The following is a 12,235-nucleotide window of genomic DNA, read 5'->3' as shown; positions in this document are numbered from 1 at the left end:
CTAAAATCACCCCTATACCCAAAGCTGACCCTAATAATGATCCTAAAAACGATATATCAGTATCCCAACTTACAGTAATTAGTGCAATACCTAGAAAAACAAGAATATTCTCAACCCTGCTCAGTTTTGTTTTAGACACAAATGAATCATCTCTCAAGTCTTGAATGCCTTCTCTATTAATGTCGTTGCAGCAATACTTTCGGGTTTATTTATTTTTGTTGATTTTGCCAAGGCATTTGATAGAGTTAATCACAAAATTCTTCTGATAAAAATACATCACTATGACATCCGTAGACCTTTACTTTCATGGTTTAAACCTACTTCACAAGCAAACATCAACAAACTGTTTTCAATGATGAAAAGGCATTCACAACCTCAGTCACACGATGTTTCCCAGGACAGCGTCCTAGGTTCTATATTATTCCAAATACGAGTATATATCAATGACATCTTACGACATTTGTGCTGAATCCAAATAAATTTAATTTCCTGACGACATGACAATACACTTAACTGGACCATGCCTAGAACAGCCTGCCCTTGCAGCCAAATATGAACGAACTTCTCTATCAATGGTTTATGTGTAAGAGACTTACTGACAATACTGATAAAACTTATCTCATCTTATTCACGAGCAAAAAAGAGAAAAAAAAAGAAAAAAAACATCTCCCCACAACTTCAATTACACAACATTATTCCCTAAAATAAACAAATGAAGCCCTTCGGTGTTATATATGTTGATTCTTTAACTTTCAATTATCAGTATATGAATAATGCGACTTTGAAAATCTCAGGACATATTGTTGTACTCTACCAAATTAAAGATTTCATGCCACTAGATGTACGTAAATGTCTTTAATACGTTTACGTTTAGCCACTGTTTATTTACCGTAACCCTATATGGTCCACAACATATTCCACTTATATAATTCAATAAAAGATACAATTCAAAAAAATGCTAGGATAATTACTAACAGTAATTACCTAGAACATACTAACCCACTCTGCAAACAAACCCACACTGCAAACAAAAAAAAAAAAAAAAATTGGAAGACATCCAAATTTGTAATTGCCAGCTTCATGTATATGAACAAAAATTAAGATGATATGTATATAAACTAGAATGATGTACACAACCTACTTCTATCCCATGGCTATAACACTCGTTACCGTGATAATATATGCCTCCTCACAGACAAAATTTTAAAAATTCAACACTCAATCACCTACGTAGGCCCTTTATTCTGGAACGCTATTCCTCACCAAATCCAAGACGCGCCCTCTCTAAGTATATTTTAAAAATAGATTAAAAAGACATGTTCTAAACAGCTACAAGCAAATTCACTCATTCATACTATACGCTACATCTGTGTATATTTATGTGACATTTTGTTGTAATTTAGTATAATCAAGTTACAAAATGGTTATCATGTTGTATATCACTTGCTTCCGAGAAATCACGCCACTCACACATTTTCCCATGCACACCGTTTGATCATATAGATTATCAAGAATTACTAATTATGATATTATTATTATTATCATTATTATTATTTTTATTATTATTATTGTTGTTGTTGTTGTTGCTGTCTTATCATTATAATAATAATAATAATAATAATAATAATAATAATAATAATAATAATAATTATTATTATTATTATTATTATTATTATTATTATTATTATTATTACTACTATTATTATTATTATTATTATTATCATTATTGTTATTATTATTATTGTTATTATTTTATTTACTGTTCTGTACTTTTAGTATCATTATAATAATTATAATCCTGCCCGGAAAGCTTTAGCTTAATATAGGCTTCCTTATTAAAATATAACTGTATCCATATTTATAGATAAGAAAAAAAATAATATAATATATTATGATTACATAAATACTGTAGGAAAAAGATAAATGTTTCAAATGTGTGTGTGTGTGTGTGTGTGTGTGTGTGTGTGTGTGTGTGTGTGTGTGTGTAATTCTCCAAGATTAGCTAACACCATGACATAATCTTGTCTGTGCTAACAAATCCTCACTGACCAACGTTGCCACAAACTCACTTTTTTTCATGAGGGCACAGCTTCTGTCTCATAAGTTCGCTCCCTGTATAACTGTTTCTGAATAACAATGTCACAACGAATTCTAATGAAAGCGGTTTCTTGTGACTTCAGCCTCCAGTGAAAGCAAAATTATTCTTTAGCTACATTTGTTCTCCCAAATTAGTAAGCTTAGCATATTTTCCAGTTATAATAACGCTTAGAATGAGATTTTTATTATTCGTAACGCTTTCCTAAAAAAAAAACAAGGCTCATGGGTTTAATTTTAACTTTAAGAAAATGTTTGTCCAAATCAATTTTTCTTTGTAGTCACTATTTGCAAGAAACGATGACACTCTTATTATCAAGCCGAGCCAAAACCAATGCAAAAATTGATGTCTCTAATCTAAAGAAATATTGTCAGCACTAAAGGAAAATACATGAATATAGATGAATAAATAAATGGATAGAAAAATAAATAAATAAATAAATAATAATAATAATAATAATAATAATAATAATAATAATAATAATAATAATAATAATAATAATAATAATAATAATAACAGTAAATTAATAGATTAATAAATAAATGAATATAAAAAGAAAGAAGAGAAGAGAAGGGAAGGAAAGAAAAATAGATGGTATATTACCTTTGGTCGCTGCCGCCCAGCGTGAGCAGCAAGGAGTTGGACAAAGACAACACTTTGTGGAGAAACTGGACGCTCTGGAGTCTGAGACTGGAAACCACAAGGAGCCTCGTGGCCCACACCAACAGGCGGCCTTTGAGCGTCCACTGAGCGAAGGCTGAGAGGAAAGCAGCGTCGTCGCTCTGCACCAACACTAACACGTTGTGCGATGTCCGGCGTACCTTTCAAAAGGTAAAGATAGGATTGTGGTAACAATAATAGATATATGGCGTCAAATAAAAATCCTCTGTCCCTCCATGAACAGCAGCCAACCAAGCCTCCAATATACTTTTAAAGCCTCCATGCGCTGTGGAGCCAATGAATGTTCATGTTTTTTTTTTTTTTTTTTTTTTTTATGTAGGAAGGATACTGGCCAAGGGCAACAAAAATCTAATTTTAAAAAATGCCCACTGAAATGCCAGTCCCATAAAAGGGTCAAAGCAGTGGTCAAAAATTGATGAATAATTGTCTTGAAACCTCCCTCTTGAAGGAATTCAAGTCATAGGAAGGTGGAAGTACAGAAGCAGGCAGGGAGTTCCAGAGTTTACCAGAGAAAGGGATGAATGATTAAGAATACTGGTTAACTCTTGCGTTAGAAATGTGGACAGAATAGGGGTGAGAGAAAGAAGAAAGTCTTGTGCAGCGAGGCCGCGGAAGGAGGGGAGGCATGCAGTTAGCAAGATCAGAAGAGCAGTTAGCATGAAAATAGCGGTAGAAGACAGCTAGATGTACAACATTGCGGCGGTGAGAGAGAGGCTGAAGAAAGTCAGTTAGAGGAGAGGAGTTGATGAGACGAAAAGCTTTTGATTCCACCCTGTCTAGAAAAGCAGTATGAGTGGAACCAAAAGCTTTTGATATGTCCAAGGCAACAGCAAAAATTTCACCAAAATCTCTAAAAGAGGATGACCAAGACTCAGTAAGGAAAGCCAGATCACCAACAGAGGGGCCTTGATGGAACCCATACTGGCGATCAGATAGAAGGTTGAGAAGTGATAGATGTTTAAGAATCTTCCTGTTGAGGATAGATTCAAAAACTTTAGATAGGCAGGAAATTAAAGCAATAGGACGGTAGTTTGAGGGATTAGAACGGTCACCCTTTTTAGGAACAGGTTGAATGTAGGCAAACTTTCAGCAAGAAGGAAAGGTAGATGTTGACAGACAGAGCTGAAAGAGTTTGACTAGGCAAGGTGCAAGCACGGAGGCACAGTTTCGGAGAACAACAGGAGGGACCCCATCAGGTCCATAAGCCTTCCGAGGGTTTAGGCCAGCGAGGGCATGGAAAACATCATTGCGAAGAGTTTTAATACGTGGCATGAAGTAGTCAGAAGGTGGAGGAGAGGGAGGAACAAGCCCAGAATCGTCCAAGGTAGGGTTTTTAGCAAAGGTTTGAGCGAAGAGTTCAGCTTTAGAAATAGATGTGATAGCAGTGGTGCCATCTGGTTGAAATAGAGGAGGGAAAGAAGAAGAAGCAAAGTTATTGGAGATATTTTTGGCTAGATGCCAGAAATCACGAGGGGAGTTAGATCTTGAAAGGTTTTGACATTTTCTGTTAATGAAAGAGTTTTTGGCTAGTTGGAGAACAGACTTGGCATGGTTCCGGGCAGAAATATAAAGTGCATGAGATTCTGGTGATGGAAGGCTTAAGTACCTTTTGTGGGCCACCTCTCTATCATGTATAGCACGAGAACAAGCTGTGTTAAACCAAGGTTTAGAAGGTTTAGGACGAGAAAAAGAGTGAGGAATGTACGCCCATATGCCAGACACTATCACCTCTGTTATGCGCTCAGCACACAAAGACGAATCTCTGACACGGAAGCAGTAGTCATTCCAAGGAAAATCAGCAAAATACCTCCTCAGGTCCCCCCAACTAGCAGAGGCAAAACGCCAGAGGCACCTTCGCTTAGGGGGATCCTGAGGAATAATTGGAGAGATAGGACGAGATAAAGATATGAGATTGTGATCGGAGGAGCCCAACGGAGAAGAAAGGATGACAGCATAAGCAGGACTAGAGGCCAGGAAAAGGTCAAGAATGTTGGGTGTATCTCCAAGACGGTCAGGAATACGAGTAGGGTGTTGCACCAATTGCTCTAGGTCATGGAGGATAGCAAAGTTGTAGGCTAGTTCACCAGGATGGTCAGTGAAGGGAGAGGAAAGCCAAAGCCGGTGGTGAACACTGAAGTCTCCAAGAATGGGAATCTCTGCAAAAGGGAAGAGGGTCAGAATGTGCTCCACTTTGGAAGTTAAGTAGTCAAAGAATTTCTTATAATCAGAGGAGTTAAGTGAGAGGTATACAGCACAGATAAATTTAGTATGAGAGTGACTCTGTAGTCGTAGCCAGATGGTGGAAAACTCGGAAGATTCAAGAGCGTGGGCACGAGAGCAGGTTAAGTCATTGCGCACATAAACGCAGCATCCAGCTTTGGATCGAAAATGAGGATAGAGAAAGTAGGAGGGAACAGAAAAGGAGCTACTGTCAGTTGCCTCAGACACCTGAGTTTCAGGTGTATGAGGCAACTGAAACAGGTGTTTAAAGCAGATGAGAATGAGAAGCTGACATATTTCCATAACTAGGGAGATAGTGGAACAGGAGATAGATAGGCTAAAAAAGTTCAAGACACCAGGACCAGACGAAATATATCCCAGAGTACTTAAGGAATGCAAAGAGATTATTAGTGAGCTGTTAGTTTCTGTCTTGAGGAAATCACTGGAGTCGGGTGAAGTACCAGTAATGTGGAGGCAGGCTAATGTAGTACCCATCTTTAAAAAAGGAGATAAAACTTTAGCGTCTAACTATAGTTAGACGCTAGTTGTAGGTAAAATATTAGAGTCAATAATAGCGTGGAACATTAGGGAACATTTGGACAAACAAAACTTGAAAAATCAGTCACAGCATGGCTTCACGAAGGGGAAGTCTTGCCTGACAAACCTGTTAAGTTTTTACAGTAAAGTGTACGAGGCAGTAGATAATGGTGATAGTTATATCTTATATATCTGGACTTTAGTAAAGCATTTGACAAGGTACCCAATCAAAGGCTCGTGAGAAAGGTTAGGGCGCACAGGATAGATGGGAAGGTATTAGGCTGGATAGGGTCATGGCTTGGTAACAGGCGACAGAGTGGTAATAAACGGCTCGATCAGTATTAGGGCCATTCTTATTTCTGATATATATCAATGACTTGGATAGTGGAATTAGTAGTGATGTTAGTAAATTTGCGGATGACAAAGATAGGTAGATTAATTAGGTCAGAATCGGATGCCATCGCATTGCAGGCAGATTTAGATAGAATGAATGAATGGACGGATGGATGGCAAATGCAATTTAATATCAATAAATGCAAGTGGTAGAGTGGTAGAGTGGTAGAGTGGTAGATGAGTGGAACGGACTCAGTAATCATGCTGTTAGTGCTGGGACACTAGAGAGCTTTAAGAGAAGATTAGACAGGTTTATGGATGAAGATAATAGATGGAAATAGGTACGTATATTTCATACAGGGACTGCCACGTGTAAGTCTGGTCGCTTTTTGCAGCTTCCCTTATTTCTTATGTTCTTATGTTCTTATGAATGTTTTGTTTAATCAAAGACCGGAAGAATATAATACGCGAGCGTACCCCGCCATAGGGAGTCACGTTGTTGTTGAAGTGTGGTCGGCGGTACTACCTTCATTAAGTAGCTTTCCTGTCACTGAAGGGTTCGCCCTTTGGCGCCAATATGACGGCGATGTTGCGGCGCATTTTTTTATTTTTATTTTTTTATCAATCAATCAATCAATCAATCATGTCAGCTCCATGGACATAAAAAAAAATTGATCCAAGATCGTATAATTTATCAAGTTCTCTAAGAAAGTGACATCGTTATTCTGTAATACAGAAAAGCAGGACGACAACCACAAGACTCGTTACTGTGTCGGTACGATTGACCCTGCTAGTATTTCGTCACAATTGGATGGATACCTACACGGCAGCGTGGTGTCAGTGTCACCCGCGCCTAAGAACTTGTGCTGGTTCCTTGAGGTAACACGGATATTAACAGTATTCTCCGTATAATTGTAATAAACTCAGAGCAATAAAGTCAGAGCAATGTATTATAACCTTTGCGGAGCGTTTAACGGTCTGTGTGTTTTCATGACATCAGCAACACCTTAAGTTATTAAGAGAGAGAGAAAAAAAAATGATCTAACCTGTCGAGCCTTGGCTACCACCCACGCGAGGCCAGACTGAGAGACGTCATCTTGGTCGTCCACTGACACCTGGAACACAACAACCCCTCGCGTTGCTCTCAGCTGGGCCGTGGTGACTGTCTGCTCTAGCTGCTAAAAAAAAAAAATATATATATATATATATATATATATATATATATATATATATATATATATATATATATATATATATATATATATATATATATATATATATATATATATATATATGAAAGTAAAAAAAAAAAACTAAGAGACTGTACGTGTGTGTGTGTGTGTGTGTGTGTGTGTGTGTCTGTGTGTGTTTGTTTGTTTAGGACGAGTGTACGAATAGGCTGAAAATCAGATTATTGTTGAGTCATTAGGAAACTTCAAAAGAAGATTCGACAGATTTATGAATGAGGATAATAGATGCATATAAAGTGACAGTGAGTGCCACATATAGACCTGATGGTTTCTTGCAGCTTTCATTGTTTCCTTTTATTCTTGTGTATGTATATGTATGTAAGGGAAGATTTGGAACATCTAAAGCAGGTGGTCCAATTATAATTTTAACGCAAATTATCCCAATATGTTTAATCATGTTTCATTTTTTTTCTTTATCTAAACATTCGTATTACATAATGTTTCCTGATAAATTATGCGGCCATATGTAATCATTGGCCATAATTCTGATTAGTATCCTCTCACTAACATTCGAAGGTTAATGCAGTTACTATAATTTCCTTTTATAATACATTTTATCTAATTCAGTAAGAAAAAAAAAATCGAGATAAATGATAGCTCGTTCTGAATTACTTTTTTTTTTTTTTGAGACAATTCATGACTTTTTTTTTTTACTGATGACAAATTAACACTGAACATCTTATAATAATAACATATGTTGCCCTAAAGATATATAAAGCAAAACAAACAAACGATACTTTTTTTTTTCTTTTTATGCAAAGAACCTTCCGAAACTAAACGTGATAAATTCTAGCATAGCTACTCATTTTATTTTACACACTGAATTCTGCAGTTTTTCTTGCATACAGTGCAGAGTCAAATTGGACAGCTTTGTGGGGCAGTGGTTTATGCTTTCAGTCCTTACAGCTTCAAACAAAGAGAATGAGGGACCGGGCTTTGAATTTGTTGCTGGTCATGGCTGCACCAGCTTTAGCATTGCAGTCACTAAGCTTCTTCAAAAATCCCTCTGCTTCAGTTCCCTATTCGTTGTTTGCTGGTAATCTCACCAGTTGAATATAATTGCAAAATGGAGTGTGCATACGATATTGCTGTGAGATGTCCAATGACTACTACGTAATGTAGTCACTCAAGTTCGTACTCTCTTCAAGGGCATTAAATCAAAGCAGTGGTGGAGATAAGCATTGCATGTGCTTCCTCTCTCATTCAAGGAGTGAAGAAAAAATCTTCACCTTACCATAGGAAAGGTAATTAAAGAAGAAAAAAAAAGTGTGCTTAGGAGTTATGAGAAACAACATACGTACTCATTGGGACATTTTTTTTCGACTTTTTTACTTTTTTTTTATTTATTTATGTATTTCTCTAATTACTTTTTTTACTACTTACCCTCGAAGGCAATGATACTAAGAGTGGCCGCAAATACCTCTAACACAACAGTAATATAAATAATCTCTCTCTCTCTCTCTCTCTCTCTCTCTCTCTCTCTCTCTCTCTCTCTCTCTCTCTCTCTCTCTCTCTGTGTATGTATTTTGTTGCATGCATTTCTTCTAATGATGAAAAATTTAATTGATAAAAAATAATTATTTCTTACCTGCGAAGTTTTCTTTTTCACGAGCAAAACGATGAAGTCTTCGGCAGTGGCTTTCAATATTGCATTAGTAACATATGTGTCATGTACGCTTGACTTATTAGCTTCTGGAAAAAAGAAAAAATTTGATTGAAGAATCTCTCTCTCTCTCTCTCTCTCTCTCTCTCTCTCTCTCTCTCTCTCTCTCTCTCTCTCTCTCTCTCTACCCGTTAGCATTGTTATGCTATTTTTTGTTTTTCATTTTATGGACTAAAGTTTACACTTCGCCGACAGAGCTGTTATTGTCTTCCATGAGCACAACAGTGATGGACATGTGGAATATCAAAGGTCTTTATTCTGAGTCGTTCTCATTAAGAAGATAAAGCTGGCAATCACGAGCACGAAGACGAAAGCTGTTTTTACGGAAATTTTTATTTAGGTGATTCTCGGTTTATTCGATTCTTTTACACGATTTTACACGGTTTACCATGACTAACATTATAATAAATGTACACGATATTTTCTGTTTAGCAAAATCCAACGTTATACATATGGAAATATTAATTAATGTTTTCTTTCAGGGATTTTGGTGAAACTTACGGTGTTCCCTTAGATATATCAAAAGGTTCTAACAAGAGTCTGGCACATTGATTTCTAAACTATCCTACTTCTTCTATCCTTGTCTTTGTGACTCCATCTCAAGTTTCCTCTCTGACCGTTCTGTTGTTGCTGTGGTAGACGGTCAGTGTTTTTCTCCTAAGACTATTAACAGTGGTGTTCCTCAGAGTTCTTGTCCTATCAACTAAGCGGATGATACCACCATGCAGTTTTCCACGTCTTTTTCTAGACGTCCAACCCTTCAGGAACAGCTTACGCAGGGAAGCCACAGAACGCAAGACTTCTGATCTCTCTAAAATTTCTGATTGAGACAGAGCAAACTTAGTATTGTTCAATGCCTCAAAAACCCAATTCTTCCATCTATCAACTTAACACACGCTTCCAGACAACTATCCCCTCTTCTTCAATGACACTCAACTGTCCCCCTCTTCTACACTGAACATCCTCGGTCTGTCCTTTTCTTATATTATAAACTGGAAACTTTAAATCTCATCTCTAGCCAAAACAGCTTCCATAAAGTTAGTGTTCTGAGTCATCTCCGCCAGTTTTTTTTTTTTTTTTTTTTCACTTCCACAGCTGCTAACTCTGTACAGGGACTTCATCCATCCATGTATGGAGTATTCTTCACAAGTATGGGGGGTTCCGCTTATATCGCTATTTTAGGCAGGGTGAAATCAAAACTTTTCGTTTTATCAACTCCTCTAACTGACTGTCTTCAGCCTCTTTCTCATCGTCACAATGCTGCATCTCTTGCTATCTCCTACTAATATGTTCACGCTAACTGCTCTTCTGATGTTGCTAACTTCATGCCTCCTCTCCTCCAGCGGCCTCGCTGCATAAGACCTTTCTCTCATCCACATTCTGCTCACCTGTTATGCAAAAGTTAAACAGTATTCTCAGGCTTTCATCCCATTCTCTGGAGCTTCCTGCATACTTATGTATTTTATCCTTTTTATAACTTGAAATCTTTCAAGAGGGAGGTTTCAAGACATACTTTTTTATATCATTCTATCTGACATCTCTATAGGAAATGGCATTAAGTGGATTTTTTTTTATTCTTTTTTGCCAGTGCCCCTTACATGAAAAAAAAAATAATAATAATAAATGGTTTGGTATTATGGAAATCACCTTAGCCTACAAATATTGAGACAGTGATGACTTCATTATTTTTATTAATTTATTATTTTTGTTTTCAAATCGTGCTCTACTACACAAACCAAACTGTGAAATTAAAGAATTTCATTGGCAGGAAAAACGAATAGTAATAATAACCTAAGAGGTTCATTGATTTATAGGTAGATGTGCCGTACATATCTACCTAATATTTTTCTTTAAATTAATTTACTGATACTGACGTTTCATAATGAATGTAATGAATATAATCATTACCTAAATTCAAGTTACACAGAAAACACTACTTACTATTAGACTGAAGAATCCATCCATGAATTAGTGAGAAAGCAGCAAATATAATGAATACTGATGAAAACATCGGCAGATTCATTTTTTTTTTCTGAAATAAATAACAATTATTATATTATCTCTTTCCCTCAGTTGTTTTTAATCCTTTGGAGAACACACCACATTCTCCTCACACGTTTTCAAAGACGAGATGTTCCAACCTTCCGGAATGAAGCAGGCACCGACTCAGGGGAAACTCCCAAGCTGACATCTGCGCTCCGAGCAATTGACAATAATATTACGCTCATGCCATTCCAACTCTGTGCTTGATAATGAATTGTTATTTACAAACTATGTGGAGAGCTCTTTTGTGCAGAATCCTGTAATTATCAAAAGTTGATTAAATAGCTATATAAACGAATAAATCATGAAAATCCCACTTGTGTAGTAATAGATGGAAAGAAGAAACTGGACTACTGTGGTGCACGACTGGAGAGGTGCTCTTATATAAAATGAATATAATGTTGGAAGTTTCATAAGTTTTTTTATTGTTTATTTTCCTTATTCATATGTTTATTTTTGTATATTTATTTATTTCATGTGGTGGGAGACAACCTCTACCAGGTGCATCCCTCGAGTATCGACTGAGGGAACCCCACAGAAGAGGGATACTCGGAATATATTGGAATAAATAGCCGTGGACCAAACAGAAGACAGGACAGGGCCAGCAAGCCACTAGTGGGTTTTTCAAATCTCCTGAAACGCAAGTAGATGATTCCGGACGAACCAATCAGATCACGAACTAACATGTTTTAGGACCTGTTTTATGACTGGCAATGAATGACAAGCTAAAATCTGGAACTGAGTGTTTCAACAATTAGGCCAAAGAAAGAAAAAAAATACTAGAAATATTTGAAGGCCAAAACTTAGATTTGGTCGGACTAAGTGAAACAAGACTGAATTTTTTTTTTTTTTTTTTTTATGTAGGAAGGATACTGGCCAAGGGCAACAAAAATCTAATAAAAAAATGCCCACTGAAATGCCAGTCCCATAAAAGGGTCAAAGCAGTGGTCAAAAATTGGTGGATAAGTGTCTTGAAACCTCCCTCTTAAAGGAATTCAAGTCATAGGAAGGTGGAAATACAGAAGCAGGCAGGGAGTTCCAGAGTTTACCAGAGAAAGGGATGAATGATTGAGAATACTGGTTAACTCTTGCGTTAGAGAGGTGGGCAGAATAGGGGTGAGAGAAAGAAGAAAGTCTTGTGCAGCGAGGCCGCGGAAGGAGGGGAGGCATGCAGTTAGCAAGATCAGAAGAGCAGTTGGCATGAAAATAGCGGTAGAAGACAGCTAGATATGCAACATTGCGGCGGTGAGAGAGGGGCTGAAGACAGTCAGTTAGAGGAGAGGAGTTGATGAGACGAAAAGCTTTTGATTCCACCCTGTCTAGAAGAGCAGTATGAGTGGAACCCCCCCAGACATCTGAAGCATACTCCATACATGGACGGATAAGGCCCTTGTACAGAGTTAGCAGCTGGGG

The 12,235-nt window shown here is 37.1% G+C and overlaps 1 protein-coding gene across 1 annotated transcript in view; it reads right to left on the bottom strand.

Annotated features, from left to right (window-relative positions):
* Window positions 1-10,876, bottom strand: part of LOC135092991 (uncharacterized) — a 16,727-nt gene extending 5,851 nt beyond the window's left edge. Inside the window, exons 1-4 of the mRNA XM_063991816.1 lie at window positions 10,721-10,876; window positions 8,705-8,808; window positions 6,913-7,044; window positions 2,699-2,916 (exon numbers count right to left, since the gene is read on the bottom strand). Coding sequence (XP_063847886.1) covers window positions 2,699-2,916; window positions 6,913-7,044; window positions 8,705-8,808; window positions 10,721-10,802 — 536 coding nt within the window. The 5' untranslated portion in view covers window positions 10,803-10,876. The remainder of the gene's footprint in view (window positions 1-2,698; window positions 2,917-6,912; window positions 7,045-8,704; window positions 8,809-10,720) is intronic.
* Window positions 10,877-12,235: the final 1,359 nt, after the last annotated feature.

Source organism: Scylla paramamosain, chromosome 41 (genome assembly GCF_035594125.1).
Source record: "Scylla paramamosain isolate STU-SP2022 chromosome 41, ASM3559412v1, whole genome shotgun sequence".
Lineage (NCBI taxonomy): Eukaryota > Metazoa > Arthropoda > Malacostraca > Decapoda > Portunidae > Scylla > Scylla paramamosain.
This window is presented reverse-complemented; position numbering and strand designations above follow the sequence as displayed.